The sequence below is a fragment of the Carica papaya genome, chromosome 6 (genome assembly GCF_054855325.1).
Source record: "Carica papaya isolate Zhongbai chromosome 6, ASM5485532v1, whole genome shotgun sequence".
NCBI lineage: Eukaryota > Viridiplantae > Streptophyta > Magnoliopsida > Brassicales > Caricaceae > Carica > Carica papaya.
Genome location: NC_142314.1, coordinates 37,823,823 through 37,847,563, shown reverse-complemented (window position 1 = coordinate 37,847,563; position 23,741 = coordinate 37,823,823). Strand labels below are relative to the sequence as shown.

General features: G+C 38.6%; 5 protein-coding genes across 8 annotated transcripts; 2 read left to right on the top strand and 3 right to left on the bottom strand.

Annotated features, from left to right (window-relative positions):
* Positions 1 to 330: 330 nt before the first annotated feature.
* Positions 331 to 2,476, bottom strand: LOC110809584 (L-ascorbate oxidase homolog). Its single transcript, XM_022035461.2, has 3 exons — positions 2,069 to 2,476; positions 882 to 1,988; positions 331 to 779 (listed from the first exon to the last, which is right to left on the bottom strand). Exons 1-3 carry the CDS (start codon positions 2,317 to 2,319, stop codon positions 479 to 481), a joined length of 1,659 nt encoding a protein of 552 aa, XP_021891153.1. The 5' UTR covers positions 2,320 to 2,476; the 3' UTR covers positions 331 to 478.
* Positions 2,477 to 4,040: 1,564 nt separating this feature from the next.
* On the top strand, positions 4,041 to 6,284 carry LOC110809526 (L-ascorbate oxidase homolog). The gene is made up of 2 exons (XM_088223501.1): positions 4,041 to 5,527; positions 5,611 to 6,284. The coding sequence occupies exons 1-2, from the start codon at positions 4,158 to 4,160 to the stop codon at positions 5,909 to 5,911; spliced, it is 1,671 nt and encodes a 556-aa protein (XP_088079627.1). The 5' UTR covers positions 4,041 to 4,157; the 3' UTR covers positions 5,912 to 6,284.
* A 227-nt stretch (positions 6,285 to 6,511) lies between these two features.
* Positions 6,512 to 11,450, bottom strand: LOC110809537 (Phospholipid/glycerol acyltransferase family protein). Of its 4 annotated transcripts, XM_022035404.2 has the most exons (6): positions 11,040 to 11,450; positions 10,834 to 10,961; positions 8,210 to 8,295; positions 7,636 to 7,773; positions 7,049 to 7,097; positions 6,512 to 6,940 (listed from the first exon to the last, which is right to left on the bottom strand). In XM_022035404.2, exons 1-6 carry the CDS (start codon positions 11,246 to 11,248, stop codon positions 6,816 to 6,818), a joined length of 735 nt encoding a protein of 244 aa, XP_021891096.1. In that variant the 5' UTR covers positions 11,249 to 11,450; the 3' UTR covers positions 6,512 to 6,815. The 4 variants fall into 4 exon arrangements, with proteins under 4 accessions (XP_021891096.1, XP_088079629.1, XP_088079628.1 ...); XM_088223503.1 differs by having other exon boundaries at positions 6,512 to 7,097; positions 10,834 to 10,947; positions 11,040 to 11,448; XM_088223502.1 differs by having other exon boundaries at positions 6,512 to 7,097; positions 11,040 to 11,438.
* Positions 11,451 to 11,514: 64 nt separating this feature from the next.
* Positions 11,515 to 17,230, top strand: CXIP1 (CAX interacting protein 1). The gene is made up of 3 exons (XM_022035405.2): positions 11,515 to 11,829; positions 14,605 to 14,874; positions 17,028 to 17,230. The coding sequence occupies exons 1-3, from the start codon at positions 11,616 to 11,618 to the stop codon at positions 17,081 to 17,083; spliced, it is 540 nt and encodes a 179-aa protein (XP_021891097.2). The 5' UTR covers positions 11,515 to 11,615; the 3' UTR covers positions 17,084 to 17,230.
* A 1,239-nt stretch (positions 17,231 to 18,469) lies between these two features.
* On the bottom strand, positions 18,470 to 23,375 carry LOC110809555 (purin-rich alpha 1). The gene is made up of 5 exons (XM_022035423.2): positions 22,761 to 23,375; positions 22,633 to 22,680; positions 19,415 to 19,555; positions 19,047 to 19,289; positions 18,470 to 18,946 (listed from the first exon to the last, which is right to left on the bottom strand). Exons 1-5 carry the CDS (start codon positions 23,073 to 23,075, stop codon positions 18,794 to 18,796), a joined length of 900 nt encoding a protein of 299 aa, XP_021891115.2. The 5' UTR covers positions 23,076 to 23,375; the 3' UTR covers positions 18,470 to 18,793.
* Between the last annotated feature and the right edge of the window lie 366 nt (positions 23,376 to 23,741).

Sequence of the window (23,741 nt, the reverse complement as noted above, 5' to 3'; positions counted from 1 at the left end):
CCTTAGGTTATTCAATCATTTTTTATAATGATACAAGTATATTTGCACTAAGTATAAGATATTATATTCTATCGTACACAAATTATTGTCCTGTATATGTAATAAAAACGTAATTCTTAGATAATATAAACATATAAATGACATCAGGGAGGGCATGTGATTCAATTGTCTCAAGTTTTTGCTAAAATTTGCGAAATAAAAATTTAAATCAAACTAACCACAACTATGAAATCTTTCAAATTACTTTTATGTGTGGAACACCTCAAACACAAAGTAAGTTATAATTTAAACAAAGATATAATGTAATGTAAAAAAATGAAGAGACAAGAATTGAGTATCAATGAAGTAGATTTAGAGCTTTTATTGCAGAGAGGGAAAGGGTTTATACATATTGATGGTTAGGAAGAGGCGCACACACTTACAAATCAGAGCATGATCACCACAAATCCTAATAGAAAATTAGTGGGGATGGATTTGTTTAGATGGTGTAAGGTTTGGGCAAGGGCAAGCCCTTAACAATGCCACAAAGAGGAGTATTATCCGGGATGTTGTACTCATCCCTCAAGGAGTGCGCAGGCGATAGAACACTCGCGTATAGTTGTTGTCCTAGGTAGCGCCTTTCCCACATCTCAGACCTCACGTTCCACATCCCACAGTTGTCGAATGTCAACATGATGGCAGCCCAAGATTTGGGGAACACTTGGATTGTGTGTCTGCTCACTGCATCCAACAGATTGTAGTTCTTCCTCTTCTCGGGTGTCCACGTCCCTGGCTCGATGCTGTCCGTGGAACGGATCACATTTATAAACCCAATTAGTAAAAAAAAAAATTAATTAATGTTGTTGCTAGGAATAAAATTTCAACTAAATTACTGTACTTACGCCACTGCGAAAAATGAATAGCCATCCAAATGCCATGACTGAATGGTCTTTTCGTGGTTCTCAAAGATGATCTCCACAAAGGTACGATGAGTGATATTAATCACATTGGGCTCCTTGATCACATTTGCGATCTTAGCCGGCGGTTCATCTGCGATGATGTTGTACTTGAAAGCCTTGTCTGCAGCCCCAAAATACTCGACCAGCTTCAATGGGGTCTCAGTATCTACATGGGAAACACCGCTAATGGCATACCGAAGCTTGCCATCCACCTTATTGGCACTGTTCACCAACTTGATGGTACGGGTAATGTTAATAGAACCATAGCGGTATGAGCCTTGAGGATTTGGCCTGGCAGCACTGGCTGTAAGGTTCCAGCGAAATGAACGGAATTGGTTGAGGGACCATGCCCATCCGACAGGGGCTGCAGGAAGCTGAGGTGAGGCTTGAACTTTGCTACCTTCATAACGGATGATGCCTGTGGTGCTGAGAACTTGCTTGGTGAACCGAGTTGAGGCTACCATATAGTAGTCCAAGGGTTTTTGGTCGGCCGTCACAAGCACAGCATAACACTGACCAACATGCACATCGAGTGAGTCATAGACATTTTGAAGGACGTGGGAACCCTCCATCTCTACGAGTTTCATCTTGTGGTTTTGGATTCTGAAGTTAAGGGAGTTCTTCAGCCCAATGTTGCAAATTCTATACTTGTATGTTTTACCTGGTTTCATTGTGAAAAGAGGCTCATCTTTGCCGTCAGCCTTGCCTGCCTTGCCGTTGATGAGAACCCCTTGAGGCCTGCCAATGGAGCGTCCGCTTTCCAAGAACTTCTCGAGGGCAGTGTGGCTCTTGGCGTACCAGTCACCAATAAGGACGGTGTAGTCATCCTCGGGGTCAGCGTAGGGGACAGGGATAAGCAAACGACTATTGACGCGGAGACCACCGAAGCCACCAGCAGCCCTCTGCATGGCGGTGGATGGATAGTAGAAATAGCTGCCAATCTGGTCCTTCACCTGAAAGCGGTAAGTGAAGTTGGTGCCTGGAAGAATAGGGCACATGGTGCCTTCCACTCCGTCTTGCCAACTATTCTTCCTGTGCTGAACGCCGCTCCTGCGAATTTCATTTTAAATTAAACTACAAGCTAAAACAATCAAACAATGGAAACAATTAGGTAGCCACAGTATATGTACCAGGTGAAGAGGAGTGGTTGATCAATATTGTTGAAGACATTAATGACAATATTGTTGTTGGTGGTAGAATTGATGTTGGGACCTGGGAATTGACCATTGATGAGAATACCTTGCTGGGGGACACCAAGGGGAAAGATGGTGCCGTAGGTGACATTCCATGTGAAGAACAAGTAAGGATCCTCAGATCGGACCACCTGTAGTGTCCCAACCAAAAGACATACCAAAGAAATTAACATCACCCCACGACCCATCTCTGATTTATTTTTGGTGTGCTCTTTTTTTTTAAAAAAAAAAAGTTATTAACTTATTCTTATTACACTTCCCCTCTAACAGCTCTATCTATATGAATATGTAGTGTCCCTAAGGAAGAAGATATTCAATCTTCTTCTGCTGGACATATGATGAACTCTGCCTACCCCTCTTTTATACTACACAATGTTAACCCCGCATCCCAAATTCTCTACCCTACATTCACCCTCCCCCCAAATTCTCGGATCTTATTCTCCTTTCCTTGCGCTCTTCTTCTCATTTTTGCTTTCTGTTATAATATTTTGCTATTTTTGCCACCTTTTTTATGGATTGAACTGGTCCTCTACGTTGCATCATCTATGTTCTTGCATAAATAATGTTTTGTCTGTGTGTGTGTGTGTGTGTATATATATATACATATATATATATAAAGTTTGGTGTTCTTATTAGTACCACCTAACCCACGTCAACAAGAAAAATTATTTTTTTAAAGAAAAAAAAAAAAAAAGTCAATATAATGCACGTATCTAGTGTTATTACATACCTTGTCTTTTTCACTTCATTGTATGAATAGTGTTATTAAATTGCTATAAATGGAAATCCCGGTTGTGCAATTTCAAAAAAATAAGATGAGTAGACATTTTAATTCCTCTATCTTCTCTCAGCCAACACGATGCAGGAAGTATATAGGCATGGAAGGAATTTTGGTTAGAATGTAATCACTTGTAAATAGATGGTTATAAGAATATTAATGTGAAATAAAAGACAAATTGAACAACAATTAAACGAAATAAATAGACGGTGTAAGTATATATTCTTTTATATTAAAGAACAATCTTTAAATTTGCAGTTTTCTTTGTTTTGTCTTCAACAAATGAAGGAAAGAGGAGGATAAACATTATTCCCATATTTTCTTTAACAGTATACGAAACTTCCTAGTTTTAAAACACATCAACGACGATGGAAGTGGAGAAGACAATGGTTTGCTCGGATAAAAAGAAATTTAAAAAAACTCTAACGATATGATCACTAATGCGTTATTAACATGATGTTTATATCGTCAAGTTCAAACGACGTGATAGATTACTTGATATGTCGTCTGTTATTTCGTCAGTTTGTTAATCATTTTGGCAATACTTGGTGCAATTGATAAACGAAATGAGTAAGTGTAGAATGAGAAATGTTATGCACATTAATATTAGTTTTCCTAATTTTGTATGTCTACGTGCTTAGATGGCATGTAATATTGTGAGCTAGTGGAATTTGTTTCATTTCAGCCTCGCAACAAAAAATATTTCTTCTCTGCCACGAAATACAGAGGCACACATGAGATTAATTAGGCATTTGTCAGCTTTGACCCCATATATATATATATATATAAATGGAAACCTTATTAACTGATTAGTTTAATTAGATTGACTAAATAGGCAATTGAAGACTCGAAGTAATAATTTAAAATGGAAATGAAACAGAAGAAAGGAAGAGAAAAATTTGATGGAGAAAATAGAAAAAGAGGGAACAGAAGATTGGAAATAGTAGCCGGCATGCAGGGTCGTAGAATTAAAAATAGCAAATACCAAATGACTAGTCAAGAATGAGGGGAAGGGCGCAAAGCAAGGTGCAAGGAGGAAGAAGGTGCACAGAGGAAGTTGCGGAATGATTGAACGGTTAGGAGTATGCTCGTAGCAAACCACGGGGCTTGTATAAAAGGGGATGTCGCAGAGAGGTCTAGTGGGACAGTAGGAGAAGACAGATATATATATTTATACACATATATCTTCTTCCACACGTACAGGAAATTAAAGAAAAATTACAAATACAGAAAAGCAAATAAAACAAGATGATGAGGAGTAAGCAGCCGGTGATGATATTAATTTCAATGGTGTGCCTCCTGGCTTCAGGGGCACTCTTTGTACAAGCTGAAGATCCTTACTTGTTCTTCACGTGGAATGTGACGTACGGCACCATTTCGCCCTTGGGAGTTCCCCAGCAAGTCATTCTCATCAATGGCCAATTTCCTGGGCCCAACATCAACTCCACCAGCAACAACAACGTCATTGTCAACGTCTTCAATAGTCTGGATGAGCCCTTCCTCTTCCATTGGAACGGCGTCCAACAGAGGAAAAACTCTTGGCAGGACGGAACTCCCGGAGCCATGTGCCCCATCCTCCCTGGCAAAAACCAAACCTATCACTTCCAGGTCAAGGATCAGATCGGCAGCTACTTCTACTACCCAAGCGTCGGCATGCACAGAGCTGCTGGTGGCTTCGGTGGCCTCCGCATCAACAGCCGTTTGCTCATCCCTGTCCCTTACGCAGACCCCGAGGATGACTACACCGTTCTTATCGGTGACTGGTACACCAAGAGCCACAGTGTCCTCAAGAAATTCTTGGATAGCGGTCGCTCTCTGGGCAGGCCCGACGGCATCCTCATCAACGGCAGAGCCGGCAAGACCGACGGCACTGACGACCCTCTCTTCACAATGAAGCCCGGAAAGACTTATAAGTACAGAGTCTGCAACGTTGGGCTTAAGAGCTCCCTGAACTTCAGGATCCAAAACCACAAGATGAAGCTGGTGGAGATGGAGGGATCCCACGTTCTCCAGAACATATACGATTCACTTGACGTCCATGTTGGACAGTGCTTCGCCGTTCTGGTGACGGCCGACCAAGAACCCAAGGACTACTACATGGTGGCCTCCACCAGGTTCATGAAGAAGGTTTTGAGCACCACAGGCATCATGCGGTACGAGGGTGCCAAGACCCCAGCCTCTCCTCAACTCCCTGAAGCCCCTGTTGGGTGGGCATGGTCCCTTAACCAGTTCAGGTCTTTCCGCTGGAACCTTACAGCCAGCGCAGCCAGACCTAATCCTCAGGGCTCATACCACTACGGCAAAATTAATATCACCCGCACCATCAAGCTGGTGGGTACCTCAGCCAAGGTAGACGGCAAGCTCCGTTATGCGTTCAGTGGTGTCTCCCACAGCGAGCCCGAAACCCCATTGAAGCTGGCCGAGTACTACGGAGTCGCTGACAAGGTTTTCAAGTACGACATCATCAAGGATGACCCAGAAGGAGAGGTGACCAACGTGGTAGTCGCGCCCAATGTTGTCAACATTACTCACCGAACCTTTGTGGAGATCATCTTTGAGAACCACGAGAAGAGCGTACAGTCGTTTCACTTGAATGGATACTCCTTCTTTGCAGTAGCGTAAGCATGAACTTTGAATTGGTTTAGTTAGTTTGTAATTAATAAATTTGATTGGTAAATAAAGATGATGAGTGCACGTGCAGGATAGAGCCTGGGACGTGGAGTCCGGACAAGAGGAAGAACTACAACCTGCTTGATGCAGTGAGCAGGCACACAGTGCAGGTGTTCCCCAAGTCGTGGGCGGCCATCATGTTGACATTCGACAACTGTGGGATGTGGAACGTGAGGTCTGAGTTGGCGGAGAGGCGCTACCTGGGACAGCAACTGTACATCAGTGTTCTGTCCCCTGAGAACTCCCTGAGAGATGAGTACAACATGCCAGACAACGCTCAGGTCTGCGGCATCGTCAAGGATATTCCCAGGCCCAAGCCTTACTACGTCTAATTAATTCAACTATTAACAAAAATCGATGCAGCTCCTTGAAGCGCCTCTTAAAACAGCCATGCATAAAGTAGACACGGAATTTATGATTACGATTAAGTACGAGAGGAGTCCATTTCCTACACAGACCATTGACCATATTTGATGGTGAATGGTGATGAAGAAAAATAAAACCTTCAATTTTTGTTCTAATTATAATCAAATCCTAAAGTACAAAAGAAAAATTGTCAGTTTAATATATCTCTCCTCTCTCCACTATTCATTAATTTTTTTTTTCTTTTTTTAAATCTCATTTTTGTTGTTTTCTCTTTTCAAACGTATGTAATTTTCTTTATAAATGTTAAGAACTCGAATGCAGCAGATAATCTTTATCTAATTACAAGTACTCATTATTCAAGTATTGGCTCCACCTGATCAACCCTGAACTATATACACACATATATATATATATATCCCTCTCATGCCTTTGACTAAACAGTTGCAATTTTCACAACAAAATACAATTCAACGTGGTTCACATAGGTTAAGATTCATCATATGCAATTCACTTCAATTTCATTCAAACACCCATATAAGTAATGCAAATATCATACCATTAGAAACTAATCAAAGAATAATTATATTAAACATAATCAAGAGAAACTCGTTCAAAATCAAACTTGTTATGCCTATTTCTAGTTTGTATCATCAACTGCCGTTGCAACGCTTAATGTAAAAAGATGACCTTAACAAAAATGCAGATCACATTGTGCGGATTCCAAAATTTCTGAGGGCTCAAACGAGTTACAGGACTCTGGCCCATGCTTCCTCAATCAAAGCAGCTTTAAATAAATTTCAGAGCTTGAACAGCATCAGAAGAAAGAACCACCATTTCATATCTTATTATGATCCCTAGATTTTCCACAATCTACCTGGCAAAACTTTTCCCAAAACTCCGTAAGTTCTCCATGGCATTTTGAATATGTTCTGAAACAGTTGTGTAGAGATATCTCTCCGCTGCTCCGTTCGGTCCACGAGAGCAAGGGGGCCGACCTATTTTAGGAAGCGATACATCACAAGACATGGAATTAGCCATCTGTATCATTTTAGGAATGTCAAATTCCATAGGTTCACCAACAATAATGTTTACGCTCTTATTACATAATGGAAATGGAGGCCTTCTGTCGAGGAACAAGTTTTCAGGCATTATCTGTTAAACACAACAAAAAAATATAAGCAGGCCAATGAGCAATTTAATCAACCAGATCAAATTCTTAAATGAGCACAACATTTTACAAAGTCTCCAAGTTTAAAACAAGTGATAAAAATTCGTGCATAAGCTTAAACTGCAGCCAATAAATCCAGTTTCTTCCTGCTCTGATAAGCATCAGGAGTATCTTATAACTCAAATAAAAACTCAAGTGTTACAGCTACTAAAATAAATTGAAGCTATTTTAATGCTTTGTCCTCTCCAGTTGATTGTGCATCATTTCCACTCAAAACCATACCTTTTCTACATATGTAATTTTCTAATTTTCTCCTTCCTAGTTTCTTGCTCTTTTTCTCCTTCACAAGAAAAACATGAGAACGAGTTATCCATCATTCGTTACAGGTTATCCAAGGTGGCCATCCATATAAGTCATTTCATTGTCTGCATTTGATCCTCTAATTTAATAATCGTCAATGCAAATATTCAGAATCAGCTCAGCATAAATGTCCAAAAGTAATTAACTGAAATGCAACTCTACCTTCTCAAAACCACGGTGAATAATTGGCAAAACTATTGGGGTCACTGGTGCACGAACAATAAGGCTAGCAGTTCCCCATTTTAATCTTCGAATAGGCACGTCTTGTTGGGATACTTTTCCTTCAGGAAATGTATGTAGCTACTCATTGGAAGCAACAAAAACATTGAAATTGATAATTATGATTGTTGCCGAAAAACAAAAGATGATCCTTGAATAAATAAAAAAAGATTTTACAGGACCAGCATCTATTAATACTCAAAATTTATTTTATAATCAATGACTAGATAAATAAGCAATCTATTAGAACTGGCAAGTGTTTCAGATTTGAGATTCTCAGCATTGGATCATTTCTACTCTTACCCACAATAAAGTGGGGGAGCACATTCATAAGACCAAGGAAAAAGGATTAGCGCTAACATTAAATTTTAAGAAAGCAAGGGAACCCATAAGGTGTCACTTATACAAGGGGACCAATACGAAACAACAAATCCATCTAACCATACATGGTACCAACTCAAACTAACAAGTCCATCTAACCATACAATGTAAGAGTGGTAGAATATTAGATAAATACCCAAGCTCCATCACTTAAGCGCTCAAGAGCTTCATTCATGTGATCTTGATAAATTCCACCACCTCTTGAAATAGGTATGCATTTTCCTGCGCAGTTAGCTATCTCATAAACAAAGTCTTTAGAAAGCATTTGGACAAAAATTTTACCAAATTAAGTCAAAACTCTAATATTGGTATTGAACAGCTACGTAACAATTATAAGGGTGATCAAACAAAGAACACTAGAAAACACATAATATTACAAGAAATTAGTGTTCCATATTCTTAGCAGTAACTGTTTTTTTTCAAATACATCTCTCTACGATTTGTAGATCTATTTTGTGAGTTCATCATACTGTGCAGTTAAACAAACTGTTGGATTAATAACCTGTAACATTCAGAGAAACTCTTAAAGCAGATATTATTACCCATATCGCTTGGATTCTTTAAGTGTCATAGCCGTATGGAACACAACATGACATTGATGGCAGGTATGGGATCTGTCTGAGCCTTGACATACATGTCAAAGACTTGACAATCTAGAACAAGAGGTAATAGTATAAGATAATATGAAGAAATTATTAGCACTTCTAGTTTAGGAGTTCAAAAGAAAACAGAAAAAAAAAAACAAAATCTTGAATGTCTAAACTTTATTTTAGTTTTTTATCAGACACTCAAATCACTTGTATTAATAATTCATACAAATTCTTTATTCTTTTTTCATATTAGAGAAATCTAAATTCTGTATCCAATTTTTGGACTTCTATTGGCCAAATTTTTTATATCTTTAAATATAAACATTATTGAGCCAAACACTTCAATACATACTCAGACTGGACCAGTGCACCTAAGTCCAAGCTACATAGCCCCCTTCCCCTCTTATATCCTCCCTACACTGTTACAAATAGCAAAAGCAGACTCTTGCCCTGCTTTAGAAAATCTATATTCCTATCAATTTCTAAATCCTCAAACAATTAGGTAAATTCTTCCGTATGCATCACTGTTTACATGCTTTCATGGCCAATACCAACTCCTCTAATTGGTCCACTATCAACGTGTACGTGTGGGGGTACCATGCAAGAAGAATAAACCTCATGTAGTAATATGATCTCCTTCATTTACAAGAACTTTATTTAGGTTCAGAGGAAATTCTTAGATAAGATGACCAAAACTTCAGTTTATCTAGGCAAGATTCGGATTGGTTCTGTAAATAATGGATAAGTCTAATTCTAGAAAGTAGGAGCTGCTCACTGCAGCTTTATATATGTAGCTAGTTGTATCACAAATAAAGCATCTCAACCGTTAAATACATTAAGAGCTACATCAAGAGATTGAGGGTTGTCAAAAATGAGACCAAGATATCAACATAAGCCATAAGGCAGAAAATGTAACAAACAAGCATCTTTCGTGTAGAAAGACTTCATGGTGAGTGGTCTGTGACAAGATCCAAGCCCAAGGATCATAGCAACATTGCATTAGAGCCTGCTATCATGGCAACTTCAAGATCTTCCAGGAACAATTTGGCATCTTCTTGAAGTGCAATAGGATGAACGGTTGGGAGATTGATGATTATTTGAGGCTCCTCAATGTTTTCCCAGGTGGTAGTTTCTGAGGGGATCTAGAATGAACCTACCTGCACACTAAATTTGAAGGGGCTCTTCTTGGTGAAACCATATTACCTTCATTTGACTAGAAAGGAGGAAGTGGTTGAGAGGTTCCTTTGGAAGCTGGTTTGGAAGGTGATGGCAACTCCCAGGATGATTTTCTTTTTCGAGAAGCAGTTTTGGAAGCATTCTTACTTTGGATAAATTGATCAAGAGAGGTAAAAATGGTAAATGGACGCTACTTGTCCAAAAACAGAGCTGACTGCAATCACCTTCTCCTTTAGTGCCCTTTTGCTCATCACTTATGGTCTTTGGCTTATAGTTTCTTGTGGTTGAGCTTGCATAATAAGAGAAGAGCTCTGGCATGGAAAGGCATCCGAAGTGATTAGTAGTGGGTTAGGCTTATCCCTTTGGTTACTTTTTGGATCATCTGGAAAGAGAGGAATATGAGTGCTTTTGAGGTACAGTTTCTAACTTTGATAGATTTAAAGATTCATCGTCTCAGACACTGTATTTTTTGATCAAGTGTCAACCATTATATTCAACTGCGGACTAACGGAACTTTATTGATGTTTTGCTAGACTTGTATATGCCTTTTGTATACTGATTGCGCCTCTTTAGTATTTGAATATAAATACTTTTTTCTACCATAAAAAAGTTATAGAATTTTTTTTAAAAGCAATGTTATGTTGTAGGTGTAGCTTTCTTTCCCCTCCAAATCCTTTTACATCCTCGATTTTAGTACTGTGCAAAAACCTTGATGTACAATAGAATTTAAACCACAAATCTCATCAAAGGTCCAAGGCTCGTAAGTAGACATTAGTGCACAAAATGATTGTTTCTTTTTTGGTATTACAGAAGTAACATAATTCTCTGGGGGGAAAAAAAAGCGACAACAAGAGATGAGCAATTACGCAGTACATAGCATTAGAGAAGGTGAAACACAGGCATCAAGAGAGACAGGAAACAAAAGAGAAAGAGGTTCAGAGTATTTGTTGTTACCATCATTGACATGAAACAAGCAAGAGAATAACGTTCATACCAAGGCGGAAAAAATAGGAGAGCAGGGCGTTTTTGAAACAAATGTCTTCAGCCGCGAGTACCCATCGACCCAAGTCTGCATCCAAGGTGGGAAAACCCTTGAATCCCCACATAACTGGATCATCCAACCTGTGCTGTTAGGAGAGTGAGTGCTAAAAAAGAGAAGGAGGAGGAAAAGAATGAAGACAGAGAGAGAGAAGAACTTACGTGGACATGTGATTACTAACAGTAATAAGGGGTACGCCAGGCGGCCGAGATTGAACAAGAGAAATGAGGTTATGGGCATTATGAACGGAGGTTGTGTTGAGAAAAGTGGCGACTAATTTGGCGAATGCCCCTACTGCCATGAAAACCATTTTCCTCGGAAAACCTCCCATGTGATCGCCCCTTGCCGCCCATTCCATTTTCCTTCCCATGGTACCACCGCCACCACTCTGTCACAGAACCTCAAAGTAATTTGCTCTTACCTTACCAACTTGTTCCCAAACTGAACAATTATATGGAAAAATTTTTAATTGGAGATTACTAAATCAGAGAGAAGTGTAAGTAATTCGACTTCCAGTGAGACTCAGACCACTCCTGATCCATATCAAGAGAGATTACCAGGGCAATGGAGTCCTTAGAAGGAAAGGGCAAAACTGTCCATGAGCATTATTATTGTAATTTTAACATAAATATATTTATGGGGCCTGAAATGAAAAATTGGCTATCTACCAAGTCCCATCTTCTATAATATTTCCAGAAATTAGGAATCCAAAATCTGGAAGGGAGGTATTACTTATAATGGCCCTCTTATCAGTGACGATGCCAATGTCAAAAAAATCATCCTTGCTAGTAGTGGCGAAAGTTGCCTCCTGCAATCTTCCTCTTTTGGATTACCGTCCGTGTATCTCTTATTCCACTCACAGTTTCTCTGATAGGTTGTTCGGAGTAAAGTCTGTGCCCATTACCAACAACTGCAGAAGGATTACTACCTCCTTTCGCTGCTTTGCTTCTGGTATTGACTTCTTCCTTTCTTCACTTGCTACTTGAATTTATCGTATAATATTACCTCATCTGTTATATCCTTCTAGCTTGTACTTGTTTGAGCCCTAGGATTTGCAACCCTGTGATTCAACCAAGAGATTAATAGAATTGTAGTCGCTTTTACATTAACAGGTCATTAAAATTGCGATGTCTTTGCATTTTCCTCGCGTCAGAACTGATAGTCATCCTCAGATGAACACTTACAATTATTTTTGTTCCCGTCTCAGAGAGGGGAAAAAAAAAGTTTTTCCCACTTTCTCTTAATAGAAAAAGAAGTATCTTTGAAGAGTAGAATGCAATGAACACAATCACGGATAATAAAGCATCCTCCTTGAAATGAGAAAAATAAACCAAAGCTCAGTCAAAAGAAATACAAATAAGTGAAAAAGGATCATCCTGCGGGAGACTCAAATGATAAGTTGGAGGTGTTTGGTATGAGCCTTTGGACCATCCTGAGGGAGCTCAAAAACAGACAAGAGGTCTTTGGACCGAAAATTGGTGAGACTAACGAACAAAATGGGAGTAGAAAGTTGTTATGGGCTAAAACAGTAAATGAGTGGATCAACCTAGGCTGAGTAAAAAACCGGGCAGAAAGCGGATTAAAAGAATCTGGAGGCCCAAGCGGGTATTAGCATTGGTGCTAAAGTGATTGGTGCTAAAAACATCAAGGATTTTGGACCGATTAATCTTGTGGGAAGCATCTATAAGTTGATTTCAGAGGTTTTGGCAAAAAGAATGTCCAAGGTTTTGGGTGAGGTTATTGGGGAAAATCAAGATACTTTTGTGGAAGGAAGACAAATACTTGATGGGGTGATGGTGGCCAATGAAATAGTTGATGACTTAGTGAGGCAGAAAAAAGAAGGTATTATTTGTAAAATAGACATGGAGAAGACCTACGATCATGTTTGTTGGGATTTTATAAATTACATGTTGGAGAGGATGGGTTTTGGGTGTAAATGGAGGAAGTGTGTCATGACATGCATCTCAACGACTTCTTTTGTTGTAATGATTAACGGGGCATTGTCGGCTTTCTTTAAGGCATCAAGAGGTCTTCGTCAAGGAGACCCTATTATCGCCTCTACTATTCCTAACTGTTATGGATGCCTTTGGTAGGATAATGAAGAGGGTCGGGGAGCTTAATGTGGTGAGGGGTATGATAGTAGGGAGTGGGGAATCAAAGGTGAGGGTGTCACACTTATTTTTTGCGGATGATGCACTGATTTTCTGTGAACCAGATGTATCTGCTTTGCTGCACTTGAGGTGCATATTGTCATGCTTTTAATTGGTGTCCGGTTTAAAAATTAACATGAGGAAGACGAAATTGGTGAAAATTAGCGAAATGAGGAATGAGAGGATTTTGGTGAGGGTTTTGGGATGTCAGGTTACAATTTTACCTATTAAATATCTTGGATTACCGCTTTGTGTGAAGTTCAAAGAGGTAAATACTTGGGAGCCTATTGTGGAGCTATTTGAAAAGAGGTTAGCGGGATGGAAGAAAAATTTTCTATTCAAATAGGGAAGACTCACTTTGATCAAGAGCACCTTAGCGAATTTACCAATATATTATCTTTCCATTTTGACTATTCAAGCTAGCAATGCTGCAAAACTTGAAAAAATTCAATGTAGGTTCCTTTTGGGTGATGAGGAGGGGAATAGAAAGTATCATTTGGTGAAGTGGGATAATGTGAAAAATCCTATTTGCGGTGGGGGTCTTGGTTTAAGATCTATTGTGGAGATGAATTATGCGCTTCAAGGTAAATGGCTATGGCAGTTTCTTAGTGAGGAAGGGAAATTGTGGAAGAGGGTGGAGAAGGCGTATGGGACAGATGGTGGGGGGAGGGATTGGAGTGTGCGGGTTAATAGAAACTTGAAGGATTGGGAAGTGGAAGAATACAGCAAAATGCTCCTCTGTTTGGCCAACATAAACCTGACTAAACATAAAAATAAAAAGGTTTGGAAACTGGATAGGCAGAGAGGTTTCTCGGTGAAATATTTTTTTAATTATTTATCCTAGAAAGATGGCAGAGATGGCTTGGCAGCACCGTTTAAGCAGATCTGGAAATCCAAAGCTCCCACTAGAATCGTTTTCTTTGCTTGGGAAGCCTCAAGAGAATGTGTATTGACTCTTGACATGTAAAGGCAGAGACATAACATCTTGGTAAATATGTGCTACTTATGTAAAGCAGATGAGAAATCATGTAATCACATGTTACTTGGGTGCCTGGCGGTGTACAGTATCTGATCTATTATGTATGGGCTTACGAGGTTGAATTGGGTCATGACAGGTAGTGTGAGCAAAGAGCTGTGGTCGTGGGCGGGTATTTACAAACAGAAAAGGCATTTATTCCTTATTCTATTTACCAATTTTTGGGTAGTATGGAATGAAAGAAATACTAAAGTTTTCGAGAGAATAGAGACTAAGTTTGTTAACATTAGGGATAGATGGATTTATACTTTTTATTTTATTTTGTTGGGTCATGACATAAAAAATTGGGGAGATGTTGGTATTGTCATTGACCACTTGATTGATATGTAATTATTTTGTATATAGGTGGTATCTCTTGATACCTATGTGCATAATGATACTTCACTTTTATTTCAAAAAAAAGAGCAGCAACATATGAATGACACAAACCACTAACATTAACATTTATCCTTAAACCAAAATGTCAGCTTTTATTGTTGTGTGTTCCACTTCTCTTTCTCACTTTCTGGTCTTTGTTTTTTTTTTTTTCTTCTTTTGCAGTGCTGACTCCTCAACTGAGGGATGCACTAGATAAGATCGTTACATCGCATAAGGTGGTCCTTTTTATTAAAGGAACTAAGGAGTTCCCACAATGTGGCTTTTCAAACACGGTGGTGCAAATACTAACTTCCCTGAATGTTCCCTTTGAAACAATTAACATACTAGAAAATGAGATGTTACGCCAGGGATTGAAGGAGTATTCTAGCTGGCCAACATTTCCTCAACTTTATATCGAAGGAGAATTTTTTGGTGGCTGTGATATAACCGTTGGTAAGTTATATATGCGATTTTGGTATTTTTGTGATACTGTTTCCACAAGATTTCTTGTACTATAATGTGTCTGGAAAGAGAAACAAAGGTATGATATGGTTTCAAATGATCAAACATTTTTTCGATACTTGTACTAGTAGCCACTAGATCTCGTTTAGGTAGTTAATCATGGGATGAAATTGGGTTCTCCTTGAAGCCTAAACAGCTGTCACATATTTGTCAAAAACTCTACAGATCCTTGAGGACTGCTGCCGATCTGTTCTCTTCACTTCTCTTTCTTCCTTCAGTTTCCACATCCCAAATCTGGGTTCTTATTAACGCTTAAACAGTTGATACATGGTTGTCAAAAACTCTACAATTCCTTGAGAATTGCTGTTCGTGTATTTTCTTACATTTCTCTTACTTCTATCAGTTTCCACATTTCCAAATCTTAACTATATTAACTGAACAAATAATCTTAAATAGGTTTGGGGCCTTATGCAGCCATTATAGGCTTTGCATCTCCTGAGAGAATAGGTAGTTTAGTGAAATTTGACGGCGAGCACGCAGTTTGAAATCTTAAAATAAATTTGAGTAGGAAGTTAGCTTCCTGGTTTATTGAACCAGGGAAAGCAAAGAAGACTAGAAACGAAAAGAATAGTAAGTATGCAGTAGAGTCATAGAACGATGAAGTAGAGGAATGAGAGCAAATTGTTGAGTCTTAGAAGAAGTGCTCTGAGATTTTCAGTATTCAACTGTATGGTAACAATGGAGAATAGGTGCACCATTTGTAATTGACTTCCATCATCATTAATCCTACAACTTTTCTATATGGCATAACAAAAATATGAAAGAAAAGTGCATCCAATTGTAACTAACTGGTCAGCTGGCTTATATTTCATTAAGAAAAGAAGTAATAGTGTTAACTGCCTAATTGAGAATGAAACGAACTTGCTTGATTCAACCTAAGCATCAGTTGAGGTCCTGGCATTACCTCCCAATGAAATTCATCCTTGTGCTTAAGGATGTTCATTTGAAATTAGAAATTCGTCCTGAGATACTCCATACCTGTAGGCAATCTGTTAAAAGAATCCATATCTATCTAAGCACCTCTTTTGCTATCAAGTATTGCGGTTATGGCTTCCAAGTCCTCTTGCAATTTTTTATTTTAAAGTTATCAGCCTGAGCATCCACCAATAAATCAGCCAAAGGATTAGCTAAAGAATCAGAATCAGCTATGGCTTTCATGTTTTTCCAAATTCCCAACAGTTTAGGGCTTTTTTTGTTGCCAAATTACAATCTTGGAAATGGTTCCTCTTCTTCATCATCAATTTCCTCCCTCTTGGACAATTGGCTTCTCTGTTAATTATTGTAAAATACCCAACTCGATTTCTATAGGTTATGTGATGGCTTTTTCATCTCACCTGGTAAGTTCTTCATCTCTTTTGTTTTGTTCTATGATTTTCTTTGTAGACTCAACTAGGATTATGTTTCCACCTGTCAATCCTTCACTTTCTTGATTTCTTGAGCTTGAGTACTCTCGGATACACTCTTTTCCGCCTTCACACATTTTTCCTTTAAGCATTGATTTGCCAATATCTGAGCTCTGATGCTATTGTTAATAAGAGGGGAAGAAAGAAAAAAAAACTGAGAGGAGTCAGAGAGAGACAGAGAAGAAATACAAGCGGAAACTGTTCCAATTTTATTCATCTAGTATCCTTCCTTACCCTTTGCATAGCTGATATTTCCCAACTCTGTAAGTAACCCGCTAACTAATCCTATTGCCTCATATGTTCCAATATTGTTAAAAGCGAATACCATGTATTATTTGTTCCCTAGAAGGAAATATCATGTGAAATTTTGTTTGACCCAGATGTCTTGGTATTAGAGCGTAGTGTTTGATTTCAACGACAATAGAGACCTCGGGTCTTTTTAATTGCGTTTTAGCTTGTCCCTCCAGTTTTTTCCTTTTTTTCTTGGGTTAGTCTTCAAAGAACTTACAATTCTGAAGGCTCCAACCCCCATTAAACGCCATGTAGGGGAGGTATCCTGTTGAGCCAACTCTGGCTTTAACATATCTCTCTGGGATTTTTTTTTAGTTATTATTTGTTTAATTTCATGATTCGAATTTTTTCCTTGAAATAATTTGAGTGAACCTCTTTTGTGCTCTACAGAGGCATACAAGAGCGGGGAACTGCAGGAACTATTGGAGAAGGCACTATGCTCATGAAAGAGCGCCTCTTGATAAAAGGATACTCTACTTCCTGATTCATGGATGCTTGGAATTTTTTTTACGTCTACTTTTTACATTTATTTCCAACAAAATATTTTCAAGATAAATCCAAACCTACACATGGCTTTGTTGTTGTACCGTGAACTTTGCTCTACGTTTGGCACTTGGTAGATATATATATATATATATAACTATGATATTTAATGGTAGTCAGGTCAACCAAAAAGTCGGATATATAAAGTTTCTGTGTAGACAAATAGTAGTTTTTGTACTCATTTTGAGAAAATGAATACCTCACAAACACTTTAAAGACTTTATGATCAAGTTTTCCTATTGAAGTGAATGAATGTAAACAAATATCGATTTAAATATTTGCAGGACCAAATAATTTCTAACACTTACTCTTTGGTAGAATCTTGAGAGAGTTTCTAGAGAATTTTTAAAATCTAAAATATTTTAGAGTAATCAGTCAAAAATATGTGGTTCACCCTCATATTGTTTTAGAACACAGGATCTAGAATACAAAGATTCTAATAATTGTAAAAATGTCACATTCTTATGTTTCATAACTCTATTTTGTGATGAAGTTCGAATGCATTATGATTCATGAATCATCCCTTCTTGGCGAACAAAGGATTAGAAAGTGCGAGTAAAATAATTTTTTTGCATTGTTAGTGTAAAACTATTGTTAGTGACTGATATAAGGTTTTTGTAGAATTCGTGAACATATTATATTGTCTAAACTTAGGGCAAATAATGATTAAAAAATTATTAAGAGTAAAAACTTTCCTACCTACTACTACGGCATGAAATATTAGTATTACTAAAAATATTTGAAATATTAATTATATAATCGATGGTCCCTTAATTTACTACTATTCACGAGTTTGGTTTTTTTCAATTTCGTTTTTATAAATTTTAATCCTAGTGATGATTTCTAAAATTCCAAGATGCTAATAGTTTTTGGTGTCTATGTGCCAGAGAAAAGTTCAATGATTTAACAACTGAGGGAGAAGTCTAAAGTTTGGTTTTATCACCATTTAGCCAGCAAATAAATCTTAACTTTCAATTCTCATATTAGTTCTTAGTATTTACACAATTTGTTACATACCACCTCTTATGCTATCGGTTGGATTATATATAAAGGAAAAGAATTGACCAGACGGAAGTCACTCATCACTTTCTGAAACTATGTTGTTCACCACACGGGGAAGGAGGATAAATCACAGGCAAACCACGAGCCGAGCTTGGTACCAAAAACATGGAACTATCTATCTTCAAGCCATTCTTTGTTCCTTAATGTTGGGAGAAAAAGTACATGACAACATAACAAGATCCATTAACAACCTGCAGGAAAAGCTATCAATCTAATGGAAAGAATAATTCTCGGCAAACCTTCATTCTAAATTTCAAGACAACTCCTAGTACGAGCTTATTGTAAACGTATCTGAGAATGTCATCTAGCAAACCCACAAATAAGTAACTGGTTCCTTTTCTGTTATTCCCTATTTGAAGCATCTTCAATACTTCTTGCCTAATCAAACAGATCAACTCGCATTATTTTTGGACTTGAATAAGATGAGATGAAATTACATAAACACAATTGCACACCCTGATCAAACCAATCTATTTGTAGCTCTACAGCAGATGTTGAGATAATTGAATTATTTTGTTTCAGCTAAACCCCTAGATAGCACTCAGCTGCATTCATCTTTGAGGGGGTTCAACTGTCCGCACATTGGCACCAGTCATTCCTTCAATTCTATCTTTTGTGATCTCCACAAAATGACCAACTATTTCATAGAACTGCTTCAATCCTGACAATGGGAGGATTATAGATGACCTATCAGAACCTGCAACCTGCATCAAGATAGTAGTCACATAACCAAGTTTGACAAATTCCAAAAGAAACACACAATCAAAGTCAAACTTATACATGCTGAGTCCTGTTTAGACCAACCTCTGATATTCTCAGGAAATGACCCCTACTATTGCTTCCTAAATCAAAGAAGAACCTTTTCTGATCGGCTCTGATTACCTTGGAGACCCCCATGTTACCAATTTCATCCTGAGGTGGCAGCTCCACTGACCTGTCTACATTCAGCTCAGAAGACGTGGCAGGTTGGCTACTGTGTCCAGTAATGAAGCCAGCCCCCACATCATCTGAGAGTCCAACTAAACGTTCTGAGGTTTCAGAAGTTTGCTGTCCACACAAGAGTACCATCATATTAGGGGTGAAAGGATCCACAGACATACAAGGGAAAACTTGTTAGACTAAGGTAAAAAAATAGGATAGTGGATGGTTATGTGCATTGAACACCAGGCCACCTGATTAGGCAAAATAAACAGTCTTGAGGCTTCATTAATTTCCCTCAAAATGTTCCTGAAAGCTGCCCATCCTTCATCACGGGCACTTCCTGCAGGAACAATAATAGTACTGCGGTTTCTACTAACAGATGCTTCAGAGACCTGCACAAATAAATCTGTTAGAATAACTAATCTAAAGCAGAGAGCCAAAAGTACAACCTTTGATATTATCTTTCCCTGTTGAAAAATTTTCACAATTCAAGGAACAGCCGACCAGTAAAGCAATCAGAAGCACTAAAAGAGATTAACTATAATGAGCACATAATCATACAAGAACTGACATCTTAGCCTTCCAAAATGTCAGGTAAAGAAAGGGAAAAGCCAAAGTCTTTGCACTATGTACTCTTACTACGCTGCAGAAGTAACCTTTTTCTTTGTGAATTGCAATCAATGACACCATCTCCTTTGTTCAAGCTAAAGTAGGCATGTAATTTGCTGAGGGTTACTTAGTACCAAGAAGGCAAGTTACACAGGTTGCTTGCTATAGAATGAAACGTATAACTAGCTCCTGTATTTTTGTCCGACATATGGGAAAAATCGAAAAAACTTACATCTGAAGGTTTCCATCAACAGAAGAGATGCCCTTCTCTGTACTATTCTCTTTGGCCAGAACAAAGGAAGGCCTGAGGAGTTATCATTTTATTTCAGCAACTGGTTATTTGGTCAAAACCTGGAGTTTGATCCAACAGTGTACTTCCTTACCCATTTCCAAGTGGTTAAGAGTTCGCATGTAGTGTTAATTGTGGACCTAGTGAGAAACTTGCATGATTGGAAGGAAAAAGAATACGTTAACCTCCCTCCTGCACCTTGCCAACCCTCCTCCTGACCATTGTGTTTTCCCTACAAAATTAGTTTGGAAATTGAATAACTCTGCTGAAGTTTCGTTCTTTTATTACAAAGCTACAAGAAAAGGATCCTTACTATTGACAAACCTTTTTTTGGAGGAATACTATGACAATCTTAAGAAAAGTGCCCAAACCATTTGCTTTTATGGTTCCACTTTTCCTATTGCCTTTGGCAGAACTATTAACTTTCTCAACAATGAGCTGGGTGACTGCAAGGTCAGTGTTAGATGAGCTTCCACTACACAAGGTATCTGCAGTTACAAGGGGAGGCAAGTTTCACCTTCATATCCCCATGCTGAGCCATGAGTTATTGACAGGAAAGAATAAAAGATCCTTTGAGGATGTGGCCCATCCATTTGGGAGTTTAGGGATATTTGGTTTTAGACCACCTGTTATTTTAAGGATCATCCTCTTTCTTTTGCAAAGGATTTGGGGTAGTTTACTGACACTTAGACTGATTTATAAATTCCCCAACTTTGGTATATGGAAAGCACCTTCTTGATGCCTTGTTCTAGAATACTTTTTTCTTTCCCAGAAGAAAATGAAAGTGATGCCACTGCCAACATGGAAGACCTAAACTGACCAAAACTTTTTGAAATTTTTCATGGAGTCATCCTTTCTTGTTCAACTTTCTCGTCCCTTGTTAAGCATCAGCAACCAAGTTGCACATTTTTGTAGAAGTGCATGAAAAGTTGAGAAAGCTCATACATTTCCAATTGAGAAGTAGCATTTATGCAAGACTTGTATGCTGTCACTGAAGTTTGGAGATGAATAACATTTGTTGTCAGATTATGAGGGGGCTTGGAGTTTATGATCTCGACATTTTGCTGTCTTTTGGGAAGGTATGGGTTGCTTCCCTGCCTTGGAAGCATTCTTTTTCTGTCACCTGAGGGCTTGCATCAAGAGGACGGAGCTTAAAGCTTTAATGCATGGTGCTCCTTTTTTGGGTTGGGTTTCATGATTGGAACAGAATGCCAGAATTTTCAATAGATGCGCCCCATTCTGTACTATTATTTGGGACAGCATGGTTGTTTTTGGTTTCTTTGTGAGCTAAGGCAATGGATTTTTTTGGAAATATGCTCTTCTATAGCTTGCAAAAGAACTGAGAGGCTATTTCTTTGTTGAGACTTTTCCCTTTTCTGTTTGTGTTTTCTGATCCCTACTTCTTATATACAGGAAAGAAAACAGTACACTACTGTCTCTAAATCAAATCAGCTGCCTATTTAAGGAGACTTCATCACTTCACTTTTCACGTTATAACCCCTCAATATTCTTGACATTTACAAGTCCTGTTGTATATACCATAGGATTAACACAATCACTCCAACCGAAAAGGATTCCCACAATGATGCCCAAGCTTTGATCAAAGTAGCAAACTGTATAGCATTCCAAAATACTTGTGAATATTAAGCTGGTAAACATCCCATCCTTTCCTTTTCTTTCCCTCCAATTCCCTCAATCAAAACCTTCCTGCCTTGTTTTATTCCTGTGTAACTCTTAAAACAGGAACCTAAACAGAAACAGCATAGATGCTTAAGGAGAAAAGTCAGATTTCCTTTTCCTTTGTGGCACCTGCATATACAAATTTCTACTCTGCCGCTTTCTTATTCTTCGTCCCATATTTGGGGCATAACAACATCCCAGTCCACCACCAGGGTAGGAGAAAATGCCATATCACTTAAGAAAATGAGAACTTCCATCCCTTAAGATTAGAAGTAAGGTTATGTCCTAGAAGATTCCTGAGTCCAACACATAGAAGATTCCTGAGAAGTTGTATGAAACTTGAAGCAATGAGAAAACATCACAGAGTATTTGTTGAGGTAAAGGATAGTTAGAACTCTAAAGTCCATTTATTCAATTCTCGAAATAAGAGAATTAAGAGTGATTGCGAGAGTTATTTAATATATTAACGTTAAATTAATTTTTCAACCATAGAAGAGTGGAGTTCAATCCTTATTTTACTCTGTTAAAATCATTCCTCAAATAAGACTCTTCAGAATACTTACGTTAGTCTGCTCTACCTACCTATACTCTAAACATGGTACCTTTACCCTTGTCTAAAAACTTCCAAACACACCTTTAAGCAGGATGATCAACCAACATTTACTGAATACAAACAAAAAAGGGTCCCCCTTTCGCGATAAAGTAAAGCAAGCACCTGAAATAGTAAGGCAGATTCAACAGCATATGCACACTGAGCCGGAATTGCGTGATTTGAGAGGAGAAATATTTATTCTAATACATTTGCATAGACTGAAACGACAAAGCCGAAGTGAAAAAGGAACAGTTTGAGAAAGGAAAAGGGAATAGAGAGCGGTAACTGAAAGAGCATACCTTCAAGAAGCGGCCTCTCCGGTTCTCGCCAATGTCAAAGTAGAAGACCTGAAAGAAATGGAAAAAAGAAAATGAAATGGGAAAAGAGATAATGAGATGGGAGGAAAAAGTGGGAAGGAGGTTGATGCCTTGGTGTCGAGCTGCAATTCTTTGCTGAAGAGGTCGTGCTCATCGGAAGCGACGTAGTAATTAAAGAGATCGAGGAACCAAGAGATGCCGGAGAAAGGGACGATGATGGTGGAGCGGGTGGCAGAAGTCTTCTCGGAAATTTTGAGGTAACGGCCGCGAGGGTTCTCCTTGAGATCGAAATAAAAGAGCTTGTGCTCCACTTGCAAAGTCTTACAGACTAGCTCCACGTCGTTACCTCCCCCTCCTCCGGCGGCCACTGCTGCAGAGGTACCCGATGATGCTGCTGCTGCTCCTCCCCCGGAACTCCCTTCCATCTTTCCTTTGTTCTTCTCTCCGTGTGCTTCACTTGACACTCTTCAGCCGGCCTTCTAATACGAAGGGATATCCATGAATCGATGGAGAATTGAATAAAAGAGAGGATAATCTGAAGTTTGAGGGTAGTGGGTATGGTTAAATGGAGCTGTAGATCTGAGAAGGAATGGGTATTAGTATGTATGGAAATGTGGGAATTAGGGTTGGAGAGAGGAGGAAGGAAGAGGGAGAGGGGAAGAGATAATGGTGATTGTACAAGTCCAAGTAACAGTCCCGCATACGTTTTACATAATAAAATTTTGTTTTTTTAGTTGAGTCTGTGTTTGGAGGTGAACCTGAGAGATAGATAGCTCCACTTTCTTGTCAACCAACTAACCCAAGCCAAGCCTTTAAAAAGTAGTCCCAACAACCGCACTTGGTAGAGCTGCCTCTCTTGTTTTCATCTCTCTCCGCATTTTTTACCCAAAACTTTGAACATTTGACGTGTTGTCATCAATCCCCATTTGCAATAATTTTTCCACCTTTTTGGGTTTGTTTCCCTCTTCCCCCTCCTTCCCATTTGACCATTTCTGCAAATTTAACCGCCACTTCCACTTCCAACCTTTTCTTTTTTTGGGATAAGTGTAGGACACTTCCATTTCCATTTGATCGTATATAAATTCCAATTT